Source organism: Spodoptera frugiperda, chromosome 26 (assembly GCF_023101765.2).
Source record: "Spodoptera frugiperda isolate SF20-4 chromosome 26, AGI-APGP_CSIRO_Sfru_2.0, whole genome shotgun sequence".
Taxonomy (NCBI): Eukaryota; Metazoa; Arthropoda; class Insecta; order Lepidoptera; family Noctuidae; genus Spodoptera; species Spodoptera frugiperda.
Genome location: NC_064237.1, coordinates 10,801,753 through 10,828,727, shown reverse-complemented (window position 1 = coordinate 10,828,727; position 26,975 = coordinate 10,801,753). Strand labels below are relative to the sequence as shown.

Sequence of the window (26,975 nt, the reverse complement as noted above, 5' to 3'; positions counted from 1 at the left end):
TGTTTACCGCGCTCGCTTCGGTGCGCGCCGCGTGCCGGCTCCGCCGCTCGCTCAGTACGGTTTTGTACACGAAAGAGGATTGTCACGCCGAGGCGACCCACCTCGCCGAACTTTCACCTCCCGCCGCGATATCGTTATCTGTGATAAACGCGGACTGTTGAGTGAAATTGAATGTGCGCGTACTTAGAAAGCGTTTCTGTCGAGGCACGCGGACGGACTGCCGTCGACGACGTCGATTTCTGCAAATTAATTTCTCCAGTGCAGTCGGTTTCTACGAAACTGCTTATAAAGAGTTTTACTGAGAAACGAAACGGCCATAAAGTGGATTTGAGGAAATATAAGTAATAATAAGTGGGCCTTTGTGTTTCCGTGTTTTGTTGTTATCTAAGGCGTTTACATTGGATCCCAACCGACCCCATACACCTCCAATGGTGGTCAAACTACCAGGTGAGAACTGCTAAAGGGTTCAAGTTGAAACTTTTCAAGTTTCGGTGACTACTAACGAATGAACTGATGTCCAATATTAACCAGCATGTTATTCATAACTCGGTCACTATCCTGAAAGTATTTTTAAGTCTGCAAACCACATGTACAAACCGCAGGAGATATCAAACGGCGCCAGCTGTTATCATTATCGCAGGCTTCGGGGTCAATGCGTTCTGAATGATAAAACCGTAGATTATATTAATGAATGACGTAATCCTACACCATCTAAAACAAACAATCGACAAGTTGGAGCAGCTGTTGTTTTTTAAGTCCTATAGGTTGGAAGAATGTTGTCCATAAAGGTATGTGAAAACAGGAGATGTTTCGAAAGATATTATGTTTTCTTTTGCAGAGTAAACTATAAAAGTTTAGGGTCACGCTGTTATTAGTAAATGCATTTATTTGGATCTCTACATCTATTATAATAATGTGTTGGTAGGTAGATTAATAAGTAGGTACAGAGTTTAACCTCGATGTAGTTGCAATCGAAATGATCGTGTCGGTAACTAGGTTAAGAATTCAGCGTATCTTAATTACAGCGATGTAATACTCGGTCTCACGTAACGTTATGCAGTAGGAAATGATATAAATAAAATTATGTTTATGCACAAGCGTGCTGACTGTGTTAATGACACCTCGCTAGGCGGCGAATCGCTTCATTTGAAAACAATTATCGTGCTAGCACGCTACGATATAACGTTTCCTTAGAATATTGAACGATCAAGCCATAAATTGACTGAAAGAATGAATACAGAATTTGCATAATTACATAGGTACTTAACATGCAACATATAATCCTAGTTAAATCAATTATTTCCAGTTTATTTATATGCAAAATTGGCAGCATCAATCAAAAAATAACACGATGCTTTAAAGATTTCATGGAATTTATGTTTATCGTAAACAAATTACTTGATTGCCTTCGGTGAAACTATTTTGGAATACAACTTAGAAGGTTACTCGAAGCTTGGTTGCGTTAAATACTTCAAATGGACCGAAGTTTTCGAACAAGGACGTAGCTATATAGCTCTACCAAACGAGAGATTGGACCGCGGCCTCGTCTGTCGCAAGACTGTTGACAACACTTAGTTCAAATCAATGTTATTGTTAACAATCCCATTGTCCACGTTTTACCGGGAACATCACGCTGTTAAATCGTTTACAGGGAATCGTCGCGGCCTTTGTTTATCCTCAAAGGGAGACAATGTATTTTTTGTTGCTATTTGTAAGCTTAAAGGAGCCGAGTCTATTGTTACCGGTTAATGTACTATGACGATGATATGATTCGTAGAAACATTGTAAGTAGAAATACTTAATTGTCATTGAGATGTAAAAAAGCGATTACGATTACCTTCTGTTTTGAATGTTTGATTGTTTTTTTTTTTTTGTCATTCTTGTGTCTTGCCTTCTAGGCAGAAACCTGCATCAAAAAAGTTCAAAGGCCAACTTCATGTTAAAACGCTGAGGTTATTTACACGAGACGTTTCCAAGTATGAACTCAGCCAATATGTTCTGAGTATGGAGAGGGCATGGAGTTCATAATATAAAACCAAGTGAGATAAAGCAGTAATGCGAGTCTTAGAACGGTGGTGAAGTGAAATCTGAGTCTAACTGTAGAGAAGCCAAAAGATAAGAAGGACCAGTTGGACATGGAATCAGAAGAAACTTTCATAACTAGATGCACTCGTTTTGGATAACCGGAATCGTATTAAACCCAGCAAAAATAATCTTGGCAATAAAATAACCAAATTACCTTTACAGACATTATGATCACATTGAAATAATTATGTAAATTTTCTCTTTTGAAAATAACCATAAAATAAGACCATTTTGGAATTACAGCTTTCATTTTATCATCTTCGTTACGTAGAAGTATGTAAATTAATCCATTATTCCACGTCTCATACACATTAATGTATGCAAATGACTGCGTTCATTAAAACATTACGTTCTATACATTTTTGCTTACTATTGTTGTTGTAAGGTGAGCGTCTTGTTTTTCTTGTCTGATAGATGAACAAGTAAATAGATAAACTGTTTATCTATTTGAAATTCAGGTTCTTCGGAAAGATGGCCGATATTATCTAAATAACAGGTGAAAAGTTTGCAGCAATTGTATAAATACGGTTAGTTTATCTAATAACTTAACGACTAAATGCCATTACCAAAATTAGCACTCGTTTATGCAAAAGAGAGAAAGAGTAGGCACAATACCATAAAGGTGAAACAAACAATCATGCATGTCATGTCTAGACTAGACATTTGTAAGACATACGTGGTTGGTATTCATATCTGGGGGCACGGCAGTGCCCCCGCCAAGTCGAGCAAAAAAAAAGCGGCACGGCCGTACCATCCTTTTCTCGAAGCAATTCGGGCCTTTTTCGACCCCCTATAATTCGGTTGTGGATAAAGCAAGAAACCTGAATCTTCAGTAACTAATCCGGCATTGTATAAACACGGAATATTTAAAATTTCAGTCAATTTGAACCAGTAGTTTAAGAATGACAACTTGTTAAAGTTTCTAAATTTTGTCACTCACTGACTCACCGATCATCAAAAGTCCAAGGCACTTCTAGCAGACTTAGAAGCTTCATATTTAGAATACATATAGAGTTTAGTGTCTTAATCATGGGAAAACTTAAATATTTTGTAATTTCGGTCCAGTTTTCCAAATACACCAACTGCATCAATAACTTTGTAATCCCATATAAATATATGGGATTACAAAGTTATTTATGCAGTTGGTGGTTGGTGGTGGTTATAAATTTAATGGTATCAAAAAGGAAGGCTCTACAAAAAGAAGTGAGATCCCATCAAAAACATCCTGTAAAAAACCCAAGTCTCGCAGCTCAGTCTTTCTACCGTCAAAAGTTGTGAGATCCATGTAATACCAAGTCGGTTAATCTATTTAGTGTCTACTTGAAGGACCTTCTGTCTTAAGTTATTACATAAGTTATTATCATGCCAATATTAAAAATATTTAACGTTTTAAACAAATAGATCGACTTGGACATCGCATGAAAACAAAATGAATATTACAATATTATATTAGATTCTTTAGTCTCTCGCGCCTCACGCGATTGAAACTCTCGTTCCTGTTGGTCGCTGGCCCGTCGTGCTGTGTAGTGTGATACATACTAATAATCAAATCAAGCGATGTCCAAGTCGATCTATTTGTTTAAAACGTTAAATATTTTTAATATTGGCATGATAATAACTTATGTAATAACTTAAGACAGAAGGTCCTTCAAGTAGACACTAAATAGATTAACCGACTTGGTATTACATGGATCTCACAACTTTTGACGGTAGAAAGACTGAGCTGCGAGACTTGGGTTTTTTACAGGATGTTTTTGATGGGATTCTAAGTTTCTCAATTCCGATAAAGTAAATTACTACAAATGGCTACGACACAGTTACGTTATTAGTGCCATGTAATTTGGAACATGAGTAATTGAACACACTTGATGACCCAAAAACTAGACTTTATTTGACAATACAAATACTAATAATTCTAACACTAATAAAAGAAACAATGGCGAAACCTGAATGTTTCGTTTTAGAGCCATTGGGTTTTTGTAATTCAGACTAACCCAGAAATAAGTCGCAAACTTGATAAAAAAAATCGCGAAAGCTGCACTGTATGATAATATATAGAAAATATTCCTAAGTATTCAAATACATAAGTGGTATTTATTTATCATACTTGGACGTAACAAAATACTGTTGACTGACTTATGCATTTCCATTTGCATAAGTCGTTTCCGTGGATACGCTCGCTTGTACCCAGTACCTACGAATACATTTTCTTGAACCAACCGTCGAACTCTACAATGTAAGCTTCTCAGAACTTATCAATATTAAATGCTGTAGGTGCTTAAATTCGATTTCTGAAATATGATAACTACAAGCATAGGCAATGCATGGAAATCGGAAGTATTTACATAATATGCAATTTGAAGAGCTGCTGTTCTAAAAACACGTTGTTTCTATGCCGTTACTTCTGGCGTATAAGTGCACGGTACGGCGTGGCCTACGTCAGTGGCTATGTATTCATCTTATGACCAAGTGCTCTTAAACAAATTTGTAAACATTAGTCGTTTGCTTACGTCAGTAGGTTGGGTGTAGCCTGCTACAGTTTACACGATATGAAAAAGAGAAAATGTTGTTTTACTTGGGAGAGTAACTACTAGGAAAATGTGAGTTCTCTCGAATCGGCGGGCGGACGGAACAAGGTGGGATGGCTGCGCGGGCGCAGGTATGCGTGTTCTCAGAACGCGCCGCGTCCGTTTTTGCTCCTTTTTCGATTCGAGTTTACCGAGAATCGAATGGCCCGGTGGCGGGCCTACTTGGAACTCGTAATTAATCCTTGGAAGCCTCCGACCCAAGGGTTGTTATGAGAAATCGCCAGCATTATGAGTGCATTTTTTATTTAGTTTTTGCATTGTCTCATTTTGAAAATTGTATGCGGGTTATTGTTCGCCGAAGCACCGACAATGCCATACACAACATTATGCACGGCTATTAAATTTTATGCAGCGTTCGCCTCTGACCTCAGGCTCTTAGGAAAACTCAAAGTTATTGATACGCTTCCCAGAAACTGTACAACATATTTATTCATGATTCATGATTATGATAATATAATGAATAAAAATTAATCGCTGGCGCCGATTCTTACTAATTTCACTTGCTAAGCATATTTGCACCATAAGAATGTTTATAATAAAAGCGCGTAGTAGTGTTTTCTTGCAATATTGCTATGCGAAAATATTTCCACTTTCAACATGCATAAACCACAATTGTCAATCACGAAATTATTGATCACGTGGATCTTGATAAGACATCAATTGATGTTATAAGTAAGTGAAGAGATTGGTTCTACTGAAGTAGACAAAAGAACAACGAAAGTGAGATGTATGACAAAATCATCTCGTTTTATGGACCACCAGGACTCAAAAACTGTTTACTGCATGTCCAATTTACTCTGCACTGTGGGCATCTCATGTTTTGTTGGGCTAGGACTGAGCTGACTAAAGCAAAGCGAACAAAAAAGATATAGCCGCTTGCACCGCTTTCCCAGAAAAGCGACTAGTTTAAATTTCAATGGCGGACTACTGCGAACCCGCTCGACAGTTTCGTCTAACGAACTGATTGAAATACTGCTTTGATCTGAAGCTCGGCCACACAAAATCAACCTCTATATTGCGCATATTTAAAGTACTGTATTGAATCTATCGCAGAAAGCCGTTTAATTTACTGTGTCGCTTTTGAGATGGATTCGTTCGTCCTTGTGTTGTTTTTTTAGTCGTGGTGAAATTAATAAAAAATCGTGAATAACATTCTTGCTTTTCAGACTTCTATTATAAAATGTGTTTACATGTTTTCTCGAATTGCGTCTATTTATTGTACGTTTTATCTTAACATACCTACTCTAATTGACTTTGCTCTGTTAGCAGAAAATATGTCGATAAACTTCTGCATAAGGTGAACGTAAATAATCAAGTCACCTCTACTACCTATTACAGATTATCCTGTGTAAAATGACAAACTTGTTAGTATAGATATTTTAGGTTCTAATTGGGCCTTTGGAAATAAATTATTTAACAATTTTATTACAATTACAATAAAATTTTGTACATTCGACTTCTCTTTTCAATGAATGGAGGATCAAAGTCACAAATTAATAAATAACAGGTCAAACGAAAAGAAACGTTCAAGGAGGAAAGTTTGTAACGCCTAAACCTGTTTTACAAGTTCACAGTAGGAAATCCCTTTCACTCGGAAACGGGTCTGGGCTCGGGATTAAAATAGACTCTCATTTACAGATTACACAACCTCTAATTGACTGCCCATAAATCGGAGCTCCTATATAGAATCACGTCTAACGGAACGCATCTATTTTAAAAATCGAAACTACCACGGGTCGACGTTCCGGGAACCGCGGCGCAACGTCGAACCGACCGGTCGGCAAAGTTCTCGGAACACGCGAAGGTTGCTCAGCTAAACTCTTACATTGAATGATTATTGCCAAAGTCTTTTATATGATGTCGGACGAGCGTCAGTGATGCATTAGAGCTTTTATAGCGCGCCATCAATTGCGAGATTGAGGCCAATATAATCATTTTGGAGCTTACAACCATTATAGCTCATGAAAAAATCTTGATGCACGTTTCGCGTTTATCTCACATCGTGAGCTGACTTTCTACATAGGGTCATTAAGAAATTCCTTTAGTGTTGGTCGACGGAGCCGTGAGTTGATGGAGATCAGCTGCCGCCCGTGCGCTCGTTGGCGCCGCACCTCGCCTCCCGCTTCTCCTGTCTTCATGTCAAAGGCCACGAGCACAGAAAGAGACTATCTTATCGTGCACTGTGTCCATGTTTGGCATTTTTATTACAACGACTTTCCTCAATTTAAACGCTGTTTTTTGAAGAGCCGAGTACTTTTTGTCCATTTACGTAAGTGCCACTGTTCCTTTCACAAATCAATCATTAGTTGTCAGCTTGTATTTCTAACTTAAAAGTGAAAGATGAACGGCTATATGTCTCTCACCGAGACGCTGTGCTCTTCAAACCGTACGAGATCAGCTGTTACAAAAAAAAACTTATAACGTCGGGAGGGTTATTTATAACCTTCAGATATTTCAGAGAATTTTGTGTGTAAACATGGGCGATAATAGCGGGCAATGGATTTTATTATTATTATTGAATGAGTAAACCATTTGGAATCTCAACAGTTGTAAAGAATGTATCAATTAAAATAAACTTCACTAAAATTAATGGTAGTGCAACCATTTGTCTCTTTTTAAGATAGTTGACACAATGCACACCGTATAATACCACATTTCCGACAATCCAGTGTCTTTTGCCAAAATGAAACGTTGGAAAATTTCCACGCAGTTAAGCAGGCAAAGAACGTTTTTAATTAATTTTATTTACGCGGATAAGGAAATTCGATAACCTCATTACTACTAAACACAATTTGTAACAGAAAAAGTACCGTAGTCAGTTATACTTGGTTCGAGTTGATCCTTTTTATGAAGTAAACGCTTTCCCTTCGTAATTGTTTGTCACGTAGTTACCTAAATAGGTATATTGACCTTTTAATACACACATATATGGTCATATTTCTGTTGGTACGTTGCCACGATAAGAAATGTGCGAAAACGGTACTAAATTGAAGTAATAAAGAGGTTATAACTCAAAAAATACTAGAGAATACTTGACATCTACTGTGAAAAGATACACTTAAATACGTTCTATGTAAAGCAAGTTCCAGCATCGTATAAACTGACAGTTTTAATTTCAATAATAATAGACGAATAGAGAAATATGACGGTAATAAATAACAGACATAACCGTACATGTTACCGTTACGGCTATTGAAATATAAACTCAAAGCGGTCATTTTACAGAGTCAATTAGCAGTAAATAATGTTTGTGAGCGTCTTACCTAGGCTTTGCAGATGGAAACAAGATCTTATGGTGATTATATTTCTAAAGATAAGACACTTTATGAACTCTCTTTAGTGCTAGGAATGTGTTGCACTGATAGGTGTTATTGTAAAATAGGGTTTATATACTGAACAGTTTTGACCTTAAAATAAGGCAGATTTAAAGTAAATTTTGTATAAATCGAATTTATAACGTGAATACATATTCAAGTATTGGAAAAAAATCATTACACAACTACTTCAAACTCCGCATTTGTTCTTAATTGGATCTTGGAGTCTCGAGTTTTTCTACTCGAAGAACTCGATAGTTCATACTTGAAATGGAATTATATTATCTTGCAATTTATAATTTATCGAAACAGCTATCGGAAATAAAGTTTTATAAAAAGAAAGAGAATCAATATGCTATTACGATCATTTCATTTGCATACCTAATTACTAATTAGTATCTATGCCGATATAATTTGTATCACTTTACATTTTTTAATATCGTAGTCAGCATTAATTGTTTGGTATTTATATCATTAAGAGTTGGCATAATTTGCAGACCAATCTTTAATAATATTATAGAGTCAGACGTATACGTGTTTATTTATTTATAGCATCTCGTCTGCAGCTCTTTTCGCATCGCGTCACCGTGTTTTCAGTCAGTACAAATTAAAATAATTACATATAAATATGCCTCTGCATGATTCCATCGTGTTCTGAGAAAGTATTTATACTTTATATTACAAGGTCGAAGTATAAATAAAATGAAGAACAGTTGCGCGCCAACCTTACCCCCGTGATGACTCAGTTTTACCTGTGTATGGACGAGGGCTAGGTTATTTCTAGAGAACCGACGATAATTTTAACGTTATGACACACCCGTTCCTAGTATTGTTACCGAAATGCCAGTGAAATTCTGAAATTTTACAAAACCATACAATATTGGTTCGGATATAACTAGTAGTGACGTTAGAACCTCGTACTCGCCGCATGTTCGAACGTTTGGTTGTTGGCAAAACGTGGAATTTGAAAAGAGAACACGATGCGAACACAATTAACGCTGCCAATGCAGGATGTCGGCCGGAAGTCAGTTTCACACCACTCTTTGTCACTTCATTGCGTTGTGATGACAATGTTACATTTTTACACATTCCAAGTTTGGCTCTTCTACTAAAAGCGTTTATCACAATTCTAATAATTATGAGTTGCATTTAGTGCCTGCTTTTAGGTACAACTGCTTAAATCAACGTGAATTAATAAAGTAAAGTGCGTCTCTAGACAGCTATACAAACCATTGTACACAGTTTATGGCTAACCAAAAGCTTTAAATTTCCTGTTTGCTACGATATTTCAGATTCGAATGCAATGCAACTCAGTTGCTATCTTTAGAATACCCAGTAGCAGAAATAATTTATGATCAAATGGTTCTCAAAACCAGTTCGAATTTGAACTGAAACCGAACTCGAACAGCAACTGCCAATAAATTTTGATACTTAAAATATACCGTTGTACTTAAATACTCAAATTCAATTTCATCTAAGTACCAATAATAACTGCTTTAAGCAAATCTGAGCAATTTTACAATAACGCGTCTGTGGTTTTCCTTATTAACGGTTTATCGTACCACAACAATGATTAGCACCAGCATCACTCTCGCGAAAGAACTAGCACATAACCGCATCATCTATTTTAAAGAGTACTCAGTAAAATGCCAAGATGGACAATTTTAATAAGAGTTAATAGGTTCTTGGTTAGTTCAGAGAAAACCAGATAAGTCAGTATTAAAAAACCGCTTTTGTATGCTTCCCAAAAGATCACCCATGCTCAATGATGGCAATAATATATCTACCTAGTACCTACGTAGGACGGCACGCAAGGTCGTTTGCCCGGCAAAGCGTCGTAATGAAATTAATTTGTGTTGGTTTGCCAGTTTGCTAAGTTGATAGCGTTATGAGTTTACTCCCAACCGTTCAGTTTTTATCACGTTTCTGTTCAACATTCACGGATACGTCGACCAATTAAGTTTTTGCACACACACGTATGTCGGCGTACAAGTTTGTTTTGATTACGTCACAACGAACTCACAAATACGTAGTGTGCGTGTATATAGTAACGACAATTAACTGAGAATGCCACTAAATGAGCTGTTGAAAATTATGACGAATGATGATGAAATCATATTTATTCAAGTGAATCAAGGCGACTGTGTTACTCTTAATCTCGCTATAGGACATCATACTGTTGCTACCCAAATACTTCAATTAGGACACTCAATTCGTATTACATTTCCAAAAATTTAATTTGAGATTACAAGACGAAATACATTGGATTTTTCCTAAGAAATGATCAGGAATCCTCTCGAACACAATAGGTACTCCCTTTTCGGAAAGGAGGCCAATGATCATTACATGTTTTCAATTATTGTTAGTACCATTTCTATCAACTTATATTCTTTCTCGGAAGCCGTATAATAGAAATAGGACTCCCGTCCTTATTTCTCTTTTCTATCCCGAGTTATATGTTCGACCTTCGATTGTAGAAGTACCTAACTTCATAACAACTTAACTAATAATGTGGTTTTGAAAATGACGCAGTTTAACGTTAAATCAAAACACAATCAATAGTTAGTGTCTGTCCTCAATGATAAACTAGTATAAACCCTACGCATGTAAATGAACTAGAATATCTTTAATACGAGTGCTTAGAACGGCGTAATAAGTTTTCAAGACTAGATGGAAATTCTGCGTGCGGTATTTCCAAGATTTATCATTATCTTGGTAAAATTGCAAGAAGAACTTCGATCACTCGCAATGCCATTGCAACTAGTTATCAGAAACTTTCTCAGTGACGTAGCTCTGTTACTTCAGAGTTCATCAAAAACGACAACACGTATAAGATAAAGGATCTACATTTTTTATAGCACAGATATAATAAAAGGCGTGTTTCTTCTAAATAAACGTGAGCTACCTACTTAATATTCCAAAGAAACTTAAAGGTCTCACGGGAACAAGGATTACTACGCAACAACCAACTAACGATTGGTACAACAAAATGGTAATGACTAATTTAACCTTAAAATGTCGTTTATATTTACTTTTTAACTCGAAGTGACACTTCCCATTATTCTTTCATTTATTGCGTAAAATGACGAGTAATATAAACCGATCCGGCTGGGGGCATCGTACAAATGAATCATCAGACTTAAATGTAACATTAATCATTGCTTTTTCATCGAAGTTGATAAAGAAAATTATATTACTACACATTAATAGGTACACCTAGATATGTATGTCTCTGTACAAAGATATTGTAGGTAGACGGTTCCCAGAAAGATATTGCCACATGGCTGAGAATTTCAAGAAAACCTCTTAGTAATGATACAAAGTAAAGGTTACAAAGTGGGTTCGAAGACACAGTATTGTGCGTCCTTTAAGCTTTGGATCATACCCACCTACAAAGGAAAAGAAGATCTCATTTGTTTAACGTACGAACAAACGAAACAAACAATTCTAGGAGCTCGTGCAAAGAATAAAATAAAACCGAATACTAAATACACTTCATAAAGAGCGATTTCAACGAAAATGTTCAAAAGTTGTGTATTCGATGTAATAAATATTTTTCACTTAAGTTTTCATTACGATCGAGTTCTTAGAAGAAAAGTTAATACGTTCGTTTTAGCTCGTTACGTCAAAGACTTGTTTTTAAAGATAAACATTTGCTTAATGCAATATAACTTTGCTGTGCATATAAAAAGTTTTAATATAGAAAGCTAAAGCGGTGACTCTTTAGTGAATAAACGAATAAATTGGTACTTTAAAATCTTTTCTATACTAGATGGCACTTCAGTGACTGGTGAACTATACGATAAGAAAATATTATCACTAATTATTGCACACTTTTACTTTCTAAACGAGATGAACACGTACTAGAGATATGAATATTTACTATCAAGTACTGTTATTTCTAGTTAATTACGTAACTGTCTGTTTGAACGGTTAATACGTATAAATTCTCTCATTACAATTACTAATCTGTATACATCTTTAGTCGAGTATGATTTAATATAGAAAAGCAAAGTATAAAAGGGTGAAGCGTCATAAAATAATGTTTCTATAGACATCCTACTTACTAAGAATGGTGGTACTTTAGTCGTAATAATTAATGCCTAAATAAAAGAATATTTTAATTAATTGATGCATACATCATATTGTTCCATGGAATCCTCAGTCTGTTTATTTATTTGCGTCGTTTATACAATAACTACTAGTGATGTTTACGACTTGGATTTCCTAGAACAACTTATTATGGCACGAACCCATATGAACCCATACAATAGCGCGCCGTTGAATACGTAACTATCGATGTAAAACTATTGCCAACATTTATAAAGACATTTTCAAAAATATCACCATTTAATACCATTTCTCGTTAGGTACTTATTAGGATTCTCACAATAAATTAAATACGAAGTATTTATAACACAAAATTACTGGAAAAAGAATATCACATTCAGTGTAACAAGCGTCCATTACTTAAATATATAAATAAATCACGTACTTAAACATTTATTTTATAACCTGAAAATGTTTGTTAAACACCGTTCTCAATTAGACTTGAAGAAAGTCGAGTTCAATAACAATCTTCTTTGTTTTAATTTGGGTATTTCATGGCTGAGCGGCTACCGAATAATATTAGCAATTGATACATACCACACGAAGCCACACATATAGATCGACTTTAGTTCCTAGAAATATAACAATTACGTGGCTAAACAACCATAAAATTAATCGTATTACATTGTTGGCAGAGGCGCCGCGTGTTATTTTAAAAACTACTACTCGACATATCTTTCGTAATGTGTTATTTACTGAACGTTTTTACTTTATTTTTGTCTCTGATTAACACCTCATTGTTTCAAAATTAACTAGATATAGAAAGTGTGTCTATTTTTGGGCATACCAAGCTTAAGTGGGAGTCATATGACGTGACCCTCAGGTATCTACGTCAACTCGGTGGGGGTTAGCTGTTAGTAATTAGGATGACATAGAAGAAAAACCGGTCACTGACCAAGTTAATAAATAATTCTATCATAATTATAGGTTGGTCATCGTTTGACCGACTAGCTATCAATGTGACTTTACCGATTTAAAAATAGAGGTCTCCTCAATTGTTAACTTTATAGGTAGAAAATATGAGTTTAGAAGAGTATGTCAAATTTTTAACTGTAGATTAATGAAATTATATTTCACAGCAGTCAGTATTTTGGACGTAGTTTCAAATATCTCGGGACTTGCGATTTGCAATGCTGATTGTAGCTCAGACATACCGAAAATTCCCGGAAGCCGGGGTATGTGACCGGCCTGAATAGGCATAAATTCTGCGAAGACCGTTCAATAACATCCGAAACTTTCTACCATTTATTAGGTACAATATTAATTTGGATCATCTCTTGACCATTCCGAACTAGAATTTCATCATTACATAGCATTCAGTATCGTGGGCAAGTTACTAAGTACCACATATGAGTGATAAAAAATTATCAGTACGAATTCTGTGAACGTGTTTATTCAGCCCAACTCTTCGCGTCTAATAAAGAAGTACCGAGAACAACGGTATTCACTGTGAAATTGAAATCGGAGTGTGCCAGCGAAGTTCTACGAAACAGCATGACCTCCCTAAATAAATACTTGGTTCGGCATTTCGTCCTCAATATGACAGCAAGTCACCTTTGTTACATTTATTTTTTATAGCAAAGCTTTTTTTTCTAAAAAAGCCTTAACGAAGTTTCTCAGTAACGTGAGGGGATTAGAAATACGTAATTTAACTGCATAGGAGGCCTTTAATTATTGTGAACGTTTTTCTAAAATTAGGATTCTTGCAGCCTTGTAGCATTCGTGAAGGTTTTAATACTAAATACATAGGTGTCTACTTGGTTTTATTTTAATAAGTTACTCTAAAAAACATAAAATGCTACAGAATTTACCTACTTGAATTAGGTACCTAATTACCGAAATTATGTAATAGCTAGACCTGCGTTGAGTAAACTATCAGAAAAGTTTTTTGTTGCTTTAAATGCGACGTAACAGTAAATCCGCCATTTGTACGAAACATAAGTGAAAGTTTGAACAGTGAATAGGTATTTAAAGTTCGTTCCCGTTACCATCTGCCTTCTCTACAACATTGATTAATCCCATGGGAACAACGTAAAAGCCACCTAATTGCGCTAAGCCGAATAAAATAAATCATCTTTATAAATTGGGGGACTTATGCTTATTCAATGGGTGGCAGCTGCGCTATGAGTGCGCGTTCGCGCCAATGACAGCCGGCAGATGGTTGTGAAAGCTGCGCAGTCGCAGGTAAGGGATTCCGAGAACGCCGAATATAATCGCACTACGAGGAACTCGCTCTCTATGGCACGCTCGAATGCGAATCGAACACCTGCGCGCGCGACTACGCTAAGGCCTTTATACTCGTAACGCTTTTATTACACACTGTCCAAGCGCTGAAGAGGATGTTAATTGTAACGTATAAATGTATTGTTCGCTCTACCCTCTGTTTGTATACGAAGGGATCCAATCAGCTACATCGTGCGGGTCCTATGTGTGATTCGAATCGAAGCTTTTATTCACGTCATAGTTATCTATGTTGATAATCGAAAAGATATGAAAGGGATTTTTTTATTTTGTTAGTTTTGATAAATAGAGATTGCCCATCGATCCAAAGAGACACCAAACTTTACTTTAATAAAATGTAGATCGCTAAACCGCTGAATACTTTTTTTTTCGAATTACAAAGCAAGTAGACAGAATGAACACTATTTTAAAAGCTCAAATTTTCAAAAAAATATCAGATATGTACAATCAATTAGGTACATCGACGTTTCCGCGAAAAATCCTATCCAATTAACTTACATAATAAAATACAATAACAAAACAAATAATGTTTTCTTTTATTTACAAAACAAAAGCTTTGTAAATGTCTCATGCATGCGATTGTAGAAAATTATCTGTTCCATAATCAAATGTAGGCTAAGTTGGTCTTATGAATCATTTTCACGTTGAATGAAACAAATTGCCAAATTAAAGAGGTAGACGCGATGACTGATCATTTTATCTAATCATTTGATCAAAAAGGAAGCTGTCTTTACCTTTTATCAACGTTGCGTGGATTCAGGGTTCATTATTCATGTTTATATTTCGTTCTATTCATGTACAGTACCTACTATTACTATAAATAAGTAAAACGGTCATTGTCCCGTCCCGAAAGAGGAAAATAACTGTCAAAAATTTGTGTAGGGTTTTCGCTACGAAAACAAATCGATTATTAAATGGTTGTCGATATTTACCATAAATTCAATGCAAAAAAAAACAGTCAAACCTGTTACATCACGTTTTATCAATAAGAAATATTTTAATTCATTTACAGTGTAATGCATAATGTATGTATCTCACAACCAGTATCTAAATAGAAGTCTAGAACTGACATTCCATATACGCAAACAAAGCAATATATGGATAACATTCGCAGAAATCGAGATCGTGACGTGTTGTAAAAGGTAAACCCATTAAAACTAACAGGACACAAAAGACTTTCCATTGTGGCTCGCGAACGAAGGTATGCGGAGTAGAATTCTATGATCGAAGCTAGTTAAACTTCCAATAATACGTTAAATTACGACGCTATGTCGCCATGTTATTGTATCCCATTCACTGCGTGAGGCCGCACAAATATTTGGCAATTACGGCCTAAGGCATGCTTGTAATTATTGGCTATAGATGAATTTGTACCTACGATGTATAATTAACAAATTCTAACGATCGTACCTAAATAATTAGTAGGTATCTAGCCATTAACCGAATACCATACCGACGTAAAAGGGGCGCACGTTCAATCTAATCGATTTTACAAAACAAAAATAACCGCCAAGTACAATACAAACATCGTAAAAGAAATCCTTGGAAATCGATATCCTACTTTACGATTAAATTATTCCTGTTAAACGTAAACGAGTGAGAGTCGATTTTGGAATTCGTATTACAAACAACAAGATACCTATCTATAGGTACTATACACTATCGAAGCTCTAAAATACACTGAGCTATGAACATACCTAACCGCGCCTTATTATTGTAACCACGTAGGTAGCAACTCTAAAACTTGAACATTGAATTGACGTCAGGTTAATAAATGAGAATTCGGTGCGATTAACACACACTAGGCAGTTTGTTGTACGGAAATTGTCAGGTTGGTTAGTGAATGAATTGTTTAGCGTCTTGTTAAAGATTCAGTACTCTACCGACACAGTACACATACGCATAGTGAAATGATCAGAGTAGCTAATGGATGATTAGGTAGGTAGATACTAGGTAAGTATAGTTATGTCGCTGCGTGGGTATGGTTACGCAAGTTTCTTAGTAAAATGAGTGTAGAAATATTTCAGATTACGAAATAATGCTATTTTCGACAACAGTTTGTCGAAAACAAAAACTATTACTTATTTGGTACTAGTTAGGTACCTACTTAGAATGTTTTCGAAACTAGTTTTTATGTAACGAAATTGTATGTTTTAGCTGTTTTTTGTGAATCGTACTCTAATACTTTCACGTTGTTATGAGTTTTTATAGAATGTGATTGTGATTGTCGCTTATAACTACAACCATCGAAATCAATCTAATAACTAGTTGGGTACTAGAAACAATAAGTTAATTAGGTGGTAAAGTTGCAACCTACTTACATGAAAACTGGATAGATTATTACTAAAATTTCACAAGAACCTTTATTTATTTAATTAATTATGAATGCAATAATGAAACAGACACTATTTAAAACGTTTTTATTACAATGAAATTCACAGAATGTCGAGTGTACAAACGAAAATGACACCTTGTATCGTAACGGTTGGAAACGTCAGAAAAAAATGCGGGAATGCGTGACTAGTGGTGCACGCATCACTATAGACAATTTGCTCCGGTAACCGGGTCAACGAGTTACTAGGAAATGTAATTTTGTTGTCATAAAAATCAGTTACTCTAAAATTTTTCTTTAATCGTTTCTAAGTATTACTGATATTCGTAATTAAAGAAAAACGTATGAAGCTGTGTTAGTAAACCGAAATTAACCATTAAACTAATTAATATTTGAATCGTTAATAAATCAAATACCTAAATTAGTCACCACTACATTATTGACACGTAATACTTCACCAAATAAATATTAAAATATAATTTACAATAGAATAAAAATTATGTATTATATTACATGGCGGTTTAAATTCACAATCATTAAAAAACCATTTTACCTAGAATCGTTTAAGTACATATTACTGAAAACAACACAATGTAGATAGCAAATAACTAGATAACTAGTAATTATTGTCGGTGAATGAATTCTGAGAAGGCAGTGAACGTTCGAGTTTCGTATCACACTGTCTGTTGCTCAGCCTCGCGTCCACCAATCCCCTCCATTTATTCTGAATTCAGTCGTCTACTGAGTAGCGCTGGCGTCGCGTCAGTCCTCTACAAGTCGGATAACGCGACGGTCGTGTCCCGTCATTCTCGTTCATTATTTATTCTAGTTATAGTGTTTCGTTGATTTACTCATCACTATGAGCATTAGTTACGTGGAATAAACATTTTAGTGTTTAGTTGCAACTATATTAGGGGTCAACTCTATTTCAAGTTGTGTTTTTGAACTGTAATGACATTTTGTGAGTTTGTGACATTGTGACAGTGACATTTGGAAAGTTTCCGAGAATTTGGATTTGTTTTTTAATATTTTTGAAACTTTTTCAAGAAAGTGAATAAGTTAATAAATACAATATTGTATTGTATTTAACATTGGGAATGTGGATGTGAATGATAGTATATTCATGTGTACACAAGTTTGAGTGAATCGCGGCCTCCTCACGACAGGTGGGAGGAACACGTACGGAACGTTGTTCTTTGAACAAATGTGCTTTATTGAAAGGCGAGGAACAACAATCTGTCCTTTAAACATGACGTTAGCAGCGAGGTTATCTCCTCAAAGTAAGTTTTTGTTCTCCGCAAACCGTTTAAAAATCTTAGTTTCAAAATTAAAAAGTTGTGTTATCAAAGTTAGTTCGTATGTAGTTTCGTGTATGTGTTACAATATTAGCACATGGCTTTTATACAGTCTGATTAGCATAATTTACACACAGCCTCCTTATCTGCATCTCGTATCTAAAAATAGTATGATATGAGAGCAAAGTAAATATATTTGTATAGCCAGTGATAATATAAGCAAAGAGGTTTCATAGGAAAAATCCTTATTTGTTGCATGTTTCAAAATTAATATAATTAACGCAAAATGTTTCTCCATTCTCTGAATTTAATTTAAATTGATTCACATAAATTATATTTGTGTCTGTAAAGTCTGTATATTAAAATATGTTAAATCAACTTTTATGAAATCCAAACATACAATTCTGAGAATTACTATAAATATTAATGAGTTCTCATCATCAGCTGTGTAAATAAAATGGTATTTATACCATTTTGTTATTTGCTCTAGAAAATAATATAGTTAGTTATTTGAAACAAAAGCTAAAACAAAACAAAAAAATAACACATGGTTTTTACAACTTTTCCAAATTTAAAAAAAATGACCATGTCACAGATAATATTTTTCATAATCAGCACAGATAATTATCACATTCATTCATTTTTATGAATGTAGATTTAATTAGTGGTCCAAGATTGTACTAATTGAAGTTAAAATACTTGTAATTTTATCAATAAGCAGGAAACAGGACATTTGTAAAAATAAAAACAAACTTTCATTGAGTTCTGCTTAAGCTTATCTTTACATGCAATTAATGGCAATCACATTTCCTGTCATTTAAAAATAGTAACATAATATAACATGTAATAAGTGTAATGATCATTATGGTAATGTGATTTTTAGACATTTTATGCTAATTTTTCTTCTCTATCTTTCCAGATGCCTGTGTGGAAGTGGCGGTGCCGCTAAGTAGTTGGTCGACGGGAGTAGCATGCTGCCCCAACTGCAGGCACGAGCTACGCGTGTCACTAGCCCCGCACGCGGGCAAGTGCCACGCATCGCCCCACACTCCACCCCCCTTCACGGTCCAGCCGACATACTTGCCACACTCACCCACCACAGTTCCCACATCACCGTTCATCCCTTCACCATACAACGATGAGCTGAGGCGGTTAGCAGACACCCTCAGAGCATTGAGGCTGTCTGGCTGGTACTACGGCAGTTTGGACTGGCTGGTGTGTATTTTTCTTATACTGTATACTAGCGCCATCTATTAGCAAAGTTGAGAACTAAAATTTTATTAACTCATAAATTGGCATAAAATTAATTGTAATTTCAAAGAGCTCTTGTGTTATAAAATTAAATTCCATTTTCAGTTAGTTCCCAAAGGACAAAATTAGATTTTATTTATCGCCCAGACCATAATTGTTTGGTTTTCCTCAATCATTAACAGTACTAACAGTACTTTATAATTAATTAATTGACTGACAGCCAGCCGGATTTAGTACAATAAATTACTGTTTTTTACTTGTTGAAAAATAGATTGTTCAATTGAATATAATGAATTGATCTTGCCTTTAAATACATGCATTAATCAAATAGTTCTTTGTTATGTTTCTTGGTACTGAGCTGAAGATAGTCATAAAGAATGAGGTTGAAGTTCAGTGACCTTTGTCATAATCACTGTGAAATATTGGCCATTGACTTCTGATTAATAAATCTCAAGAGATTATGAGAAAATGGAATAATAGGTCGTTTGTTTGCTTTTTTAAAGATTAGATTAGTATTCACATACAAATTTTATGTAATATGATTTATTTTAAGCATGTAAAGTTAGTTAATTTATAATCTTCTTTGTTTCTTTACAGGGCGCCCGAACAGTTTTGAAAGACGCGAGCGTTGGCGCGTTCGTGATCAGAGACTCTGGCGATAGGAACTTCATATTCTCATTATCAGTACAGACTGAGCGAGGCCCCACCTCCGTGAGGCTGCACTACGAACAAGGGTTCTTTAGGTAAGCCTACCTTTATATTTAATGAGTCATTCGTAAAAATAGTCCTTATGGATATTGCAATTAAATTTAGTTTGAATTAATGTGCCCATATAAGTATGAAACTTGTGTAAGCACTTGTTAAATTGGAAAGTTTGATGAGTCAATTAGTTCAAAGAACAATTAACTTTAAGGACAATGCATTAGAAATGTTATTAATAAAATGAATAACGTTCTAAGGTTCAAGTATGAAATGATTGTGCCTTGTTCTTACGTCATTGTTACGTCACAAGTTCACAGTAATACGGTTGCTAATGTTACGATGCTACCGTGCTACCGTTGACTCAGATCACGCGGTTTTCCTTAATTTTATTGTCACGTTTTTATTGGGAACTTTTTTGACTATTCGTTCGGCTTCTGATGACCGTGACGATTAGAATCGTTCACTTTTACCTCCTTGATGTTTAAGTATAGACTCGTTTTTTTGGTAATAAGTAAATAGAGTTCTAACAATAGATTATTTTTTCAGGTTAGACTGTGACAGACCGCTGGCGAGGTATATGCCACGCTTCAGGTGTGTGGTGGAGCTAGTACAACACTACGCGCGAGTGGGAGAGCGCGGCGCGGCGGGCACGGTGTGGGTGGACCGCGAGGGCTGCCCTCACTCCCCCGTCATGCTGAAGTCCCCGCTCCGCAAGTCTCCCCCCTCGCTCCTCCACGCGGCTCGCCTGGCAGTACACAAGGCCCTCGACTCCAACCCCCTCACGCCAAAACTATGGACCGCGCCCAAACACAGGCTGCTTCCACTACCTTCCACACTTATAGACTATCTCGGAGAATATCCGTACTCGATCTAACGCTCCGAATATTCGTATATCTTAGTTATTTATTTAGTCCAATCTGAGCGATGCCTAGTGAAGATATTAGTTATTATAGAAGTGGTCGCGGACGGTCACTGTCTCAATGATCGTGGTCAGATTCCTATGACTGGGTGGCGGATGGGTCGATGTACTGAGCTGCTAGTTTCCTAAGGTGGACTTCGAGTTTGCATTATCATAATATTATAATCTTATTTGTACAAATTAATATGCATTGTAATACCTAGTACAGGTTACTAGAAAGGGCCGGATCCTTTAAATACCGACTAACAAAATAATTTATAAAATAGTAAAATTAAATAATGTTAACTGTATTATTTGTAAGTATTGAATATGGGACTCAACTATGGTATTTAGTGAAATGTTTTCGCAGATTATTTTTATTAAGCCTATTCTGTGTCTGTATATAAAGATGTTTTGAGAAAATAACGCAAGACTGATTCCTTGACCTTGAAGTACTGTTTGTGCAAGTATTGCGTGAATACGTTTCCGCCGCGTCCCGCAGCGCGCCCGCCGGCTGTGTGCCCCGCAATGATTCCCTGCTGATATTATTATTGTAGCAAATTGTTCACTAATGCCTAATCTTGTCCATCGTGTTAAGCAAGTCATCACATTATATAATAGAGCTATATTTTTATTTATTTATTCTTGGTTAAGTTAGGATTACGTGGACCTTACAATATTTGTTCTTTTTGTTCCTATTCACGGTTGGTAGACACGTGTCCCTTCATGCCGGTGTCTCGTGCACTCGGCACTCACACATACATAGCCTAGTTATATTAAAGTGCCATCAAATCATTAAAAAACCATATTGAGAACTGTAATATTTAATTGAAATGGAAGTATTTTGAGGCTGAACATCATGTACATAGTTCTTGTTTTGTTTTTCTATTTATTTCCTTTTATTGATAAGTAATGAGAAAATATGAATATATAGTCGCCACTGTGTAACCATGTAATGGTTTAGTGTTGTGTAAGCTTTGTTTGTGCTCAACTTTGTGACATTGGGAGGTAGTAATAGGAACTTCAACGTAGCTGGATACTGTTTCATTACGCTGTAGAATTAATAATTAATAATAATATATAATATTTGTACTGTCACCAAGTTAAACACAAGCAAGGCGATAGAATGTGAAGAGAGTTCGGCTAGTGACATTCACTTATATAGGATAGATCATGTATGTACCTTGAATAATCTCAATTATACTTAGGCTTCACAATATGAATATCATTTATTAGAAAAATATCCATAAATATTAAATTAATGAGCCTCAAAATTATTTAATAATAATCTTATAATTACCTATCCGTTGTCTTCGTAATATATATAACCAATTGTCTTTGAAACGAAGTTATTTTTGTAATTTGTATTATTTTTGTCTGCAAATAATTTATATACAAAAAAACAAAATATACATTCTGCCTATAACTTTGATTTTTATTTACAACAACCTGACTAACCTCACTGCACAATATATAGTAATGCCTTCGCCCTCGGCACTACGCTAGTATTGTGGTCAAGTAGCGAGTGCCTAGTAGCTCTCGCGCGTCGATTTTGGGACAGAAGTGAGAGACAGCTACCATTTACTACGCTACTGGACTAAAATACTACTGTAATGCGAACAAGGCATAAGAACTGTGAACAATTAAACAAGGTATGGTCGAAAATGTAGCCTCCTTCTGGTAAAGGATTATGACCTGAAATTTGTCTGCATGATAAACCCACTGTGTGTGAAAACGCAAATCCACGCAGGACACAATAATATATAAAATATTAAAACTACTACTGTGGTTTCGATTCCCAGGTCGAAGGTTTTTTTTTTTTTTTAAACGTTGCCCCACATTAGTATTTTCTCCTGCGTCGTGGGTGCGTTGACAAAAAAGTTCACATGACACCCAGACCCGAAACAACAATTTGTGGACCACACAAAGAGTTGCTTCGTGCGGGAATCGAACCCGCTACCCGTTGTGCGGCAGCCAGTTGGCCAACTACCGCACCAACCGTGCATTTTATTCTATCGAATAGGACAGTTTCTTTCAGAAACCCGAAACAAATTCGATCTTATCACTAAAAACAACAATACTCGTTATTACTTTCGATTTCGATCGCCCGAGATATCACAAAGACTGAAAAATGTTCGATAGAACAAGTGTGGGTAGTGTAGTACTAGTATCAGTTCTAGGTATACTTATTAATTGTATCAAAATTAAAAAAAAACTTAGCTTAAAAGCCATCTTTGGTAAATTAAATGTTATAGGACACTTTCCAATATCTGAAAATTAAGTTTTGTTCCTTGTAAAAAAGTAAAGAGACAAGTAAAAAAGAGATAATATACAATGTGATAGGCTTCGGACTTCTAACCCGTTAAGGTTGAGTACTACATCCAATTTTATGACAAAAAATAATAATATGGGGGGTTGAACCCCCACTTGAAAATATTGAAAAATAGCGATGTTTTCGGTAAAAATAATTCAGAAATGATTTTTTTTTCTCACCAAAACATTATCAAACAAATGAAAAGAGTAATGAATTAGTTAGCCAAGATTATTAGCTACCGTTTGTCGTTTTTTTGTTTCTACGATGCATACAACCTTTGATATCAAAAAAAGTAAAAAAAATATTAAAATAGCCATAATTTTTAGGGGGAGGGGGTTCGACCCCTTCGACCCCCGACTTTTGTCTATAAAATTAGATGTAGTACTCAGCCTTAACGGGTTAGAAGTCTCACCCCTATCACATTGTATGTAGAAAGGTGGTTTTTGTATTTACCGCGATTTTTATGCTACTATTCGTTTAGTTACTTCATCTTAGATGAAAATGATATAACTTTCGGTAAATGCTATCGACAATAACGAAGATGAAACAACTCTCGCTTCAATGTTAAATAATGAAAATATTTTTAAATGAAAATTAAAATATTAGTCGTACTGTACGGAATGTGGATTGTATTCAATCAAGGAAAATCATTCCTTCTTTGTGAGCAGTAGGAACGAGAAGTGTCAAATATCTGTGCCTGTGGAAACGAAGAAACAAAACGCAAAAGTGCTTTCGGGTTATTGTTTATTGATTGAATTCGTGCTTTCTATAATATTCATAAAAATAAGATCTATTTGAATAAAATACAATGTGAGATGAAATATACGTGACCCTACGCCATGTCAGCTAATGGGAATGGTGGGTTCTACGCACCGCTGAAACAAATACTGTCCGACTCGGAATCAGAGGATGATAAGCTTGAAAATGCAATGCATATCAAAGCTACGGATAGTTGCAACAACCTGGACTTCAACAGTGGCCTGCAATCTTCGAAGAACTACAGCATAAGTGACATGGACGAGTTTAACACCAACGTGAACACAGTGGAGAGCACAATGGACAACGTAAGCTTCTTGCAATCCGACATATCCACCAAGATGACTTTCCCGCGCCGGTGCGCGTTCATCGCTTCCATACTCATGTGCATATTCACCGTCGTGATATTCCTGTGGGGCATTCCTTGCTCAGAGGTCGGCAGCTGCGCCGCCAACGAGTGGCAAGACAAAACTACCAGCTGGGAATTGCCATACAATGAAATGGAGTTATCAGGAGCCGTGCAAGTTGTAGACGGAGCAATTCCAAACACCAAGAACTTGATATTCATATACCGAGGCAATCACATGAGACTAGAACCTAAAACCAGCAGTGAGAATGTTAATGGTGTAGTCCTCATTGTGGGCAACTCTGGCAAGGTTGGTTGGTTCACTAGGGAGAGTAGAATACCAACTGATATCAACTGTCACCTTCTCGATGTCAACAGGGACAAACAAAAGGACTGTATTGTGTCAGGAACTGAGGGGTTGCTTGCAGCTCTAGACTCAGTGTCTGGCACTTATTACTGGCACATTCACAAACAAGGAAAAGATCTGAGTAAAATAGTTGCACTTGACTTCCCTGTAATGGTGAAAGACATGAATGATGACAAAGTAAATGATTTGTTGACAGTTGCCACTGTGTACCCCAATGCTAACCACAACTCTCTACTGATGATATCTGGTGCTACTGGCATGATCATGGCTGAGCCGATTCCTATTGATGATTGTCTGTCTGTGAAGCTTCTAGCTGAGATGGATACAGTCACATACATCTGTAAGAATGGCACCACTGAAGCTGTGAGACTGATCTCTTTTTCAGTGTTGAAGAAAATGCTCAAGAAGGATCAGCCTATCAACCATACACAACCTCCACCTACAGTCCTGAAAAGAATCAATGTAAGCATGAAGAAGAACATCGGAAACACTATAGAGACATTTACTAATGGCCCGGGAAAATTAAAGGTAGAAAATTCAGGAGAATGTCCAAATTCCTGCAGGGTCTACCTAAAGCTTATGTTGGAAAGGAATGGCACAACTAATGTCAGTTGGGAGTACACTGCTAATAATGTGTATGCCATGAGGCCTAGCTCCTTTGCCTTTGCAAACTCCATACGAGGCTTTGTGTTGAAATTATGACAGTGGAACAGTGCACACCTGGCAAAGGGTGCACTGAAAATTGATGAAGTCAGATACAATGTTCAAAACCAAAGTCCCAAAAACATTAATGACATGTTCTATCGATCCAATATAGATGTCGCATCAATATCCGCTTTCATTAAATACACAAACTTCACTGTTCATGATATTTCTGAGAGGATTGTTTTGGTACTATTTGACAAACAACAAACTCATAATGTGAACATCAGTCAAACAGATATTGTGCAGATATGTGTGCGAGGGCCTATTGAGAGCAAGACTCCTCTGCCTCTGTGCCAACCTGACTTAGAGTACCAGGAGAAGTCATTGATGATTGCAGACTTGGATGGAGATCAGTCTCATGAACTGATATCATATTACAGTACATTTGTGGCTCCAGAATATACACCAAAGAATTCTAATCCTTATGACAATTGGAGCCTGACATCTTTAGTGCGGGTGATTCGTTTGGAATCAGAATTACCTAAACTGTTTGTTACTGATGTTTAATAACATTATCCCATGTAATCATCTTGCTTTACAATGTATTCTGCTGATATATAAACTTCAATTTGCCAAATGTAATGCTGGTGTGCTGTATATGTAGCTTGGCAGCTAGCAATAGGGTGTCTAGTCATTCATCTTGTACTTATTGTCCATTGTATTTCAAAGGAAAGTTATCTAAGATACAAATATATTATATGTAATATTGGGGCTTATAGCAAACGTATTTATGCTCCTAGAAGTCAGTGTACTGATCAGTCCCATAATTTCTTTGACATATTCTTAAATTTTCATATAACTTAGGTAAGATATTACTCATGCATGTAGTTTTACAATCGTTTTCGCCTGGAGTGTTCAATGTTTATTATAACTACTATTAACATTAAATATTAACAGTAGAACTAAGTATTCGTGTACCTATTTATATATTTCTAGTCTTTAGGATCATTGTGACTGTATACCGAGATAGTATAAAGTTTATCTCTGTTTAATTTTTCTAGTGGAATGGAGCCCCCTGTGGGTTTGTGTGATCAAAGTTTGTTAGTATTGTATAACAGCCAGGGTAAAAAATTGTAGAATTAAATAATATTTTGCAAAGTTAATTTATATTATAAAAATATTTTAATCTGAATGTATTTTTAGGATAATTATCAAAAGGTTGCCCTGGCTTTGATTTCTCAGAATCTCAATCTGTTTTGGTCTGGTTATGGCACATGAAATTGCTAGTCTGAGTATTTATACCACTGTGGTGATAAGTTATGCTTCACTATATGTCTATTTAGTTTTGTATTAGAAAATATGCGGAGTGAAGTGCCTTAACGCGGGGGCTATGGAGTGGTTCTTTTGCGTCGATTCGTTGAAATAAAAACTTGTCAAAAATATTCTGTATTTTCTTTTCTTACAGTCACATCAAACTACAGTAGGTAAACAAACCTTAATAGCTTTTCGATTAACAGAAAGAAAACATCACATAATTATTTGTACGAAGTTTTATTGCAAATACAAATGTCATTTTGCTTTGGAACTAAAAACCAACTTAAAAACAAATTAATCTTAAAAAATAATTATTTACTAAATAGGAATTTGTTCAATAATCAACTATGTAGTATTTATAACAAAAATATAATCTAGATTTACATATAGCAAAAATACTTAAGGTACAATCACTTA

General features: G+C 35.7%; 2 protein-coding genes across 3 annotated transcripts; both read left to right on the top strand.

Annotated features, from left to right (window-relative positions):
• Positions 1-22,242, top strand: LOC118264161 (suppressor of cytokine signaling 2). 2 transcript variants are annotated; one of them, XM_035576577.2, is made up of 4 exons: positions 1-447; positions 18,885-19,180; positions 19,814-19,959; positions 20,465-22,242. In XM_035576577.2, exons 1-4 carry the CDS (start codon positions 429-431, stop codon positions 20,790-20,792), a joined length of 789 nt encoding a protein of 262 aa, XP_035432470.2. In that variant the 5' UTR covers positions 1-428; the 3' UTR covers positions 20,793-22,242. The 2 variants fall into 2 exon arrangements, with proteins under 2 accessions (XP_035432470.2, XP_035432469.2); XM_035576576.2 differs by lacking the exon at positions 1-447 and adding an exon at positions 17,400-17,950.
• Positions 22,243-23,814: 1,572 nt separating this feature from the next.
• LOC118264316 (uncharacterized) lies at positions 23,815-26,686 on the top strand. The gene has a single exon (XM_035576790.2). It carries the CDS (start codon positions 23,970-23,972, stop codon positions 25,299-25,301), a length of 1,332 nt encoding a protein of 443 aa, XP_035432683.1. The 5' UTR covers positions 23,815-23,969; the 3' UTR covers positions 25,302-26,686.
• Positions 26,687-26,975: the final 289 nt, after the last annotated feature.

Bases quoted from the DNA above. Each gene is read 5' to 3' on its own strand.
- LOC118264161 (XM_035576576.2), top strand. From the start codon at position 17,875: ATGTGCTTTATTGAAAGGCGAGGAACAACAATCTGTCCTTTAAACATG. The intron at 17,951-18,884 runs GTAAGTTTTTGT...CTATCTTTCCAG, and splicing joins AGCGAGGTTATCTCCTCAAA to ATGCCTGTGTGGAAGTGGCG. The intron at 19,960-20,464 runs GTAAGCCTACCT...TTATTTTTTCAG, and splicing joins TACGAACAAGGGTTCTTTAG to GTTAGACTGTGACAGACCGC.
- LOC118264316 (XM_035576790.2), top strand. From the start codon at position 23,970: ATGTCAGCTAATGGGAATGGTGGGTTCTACGCACCGCTGAAACAAATA.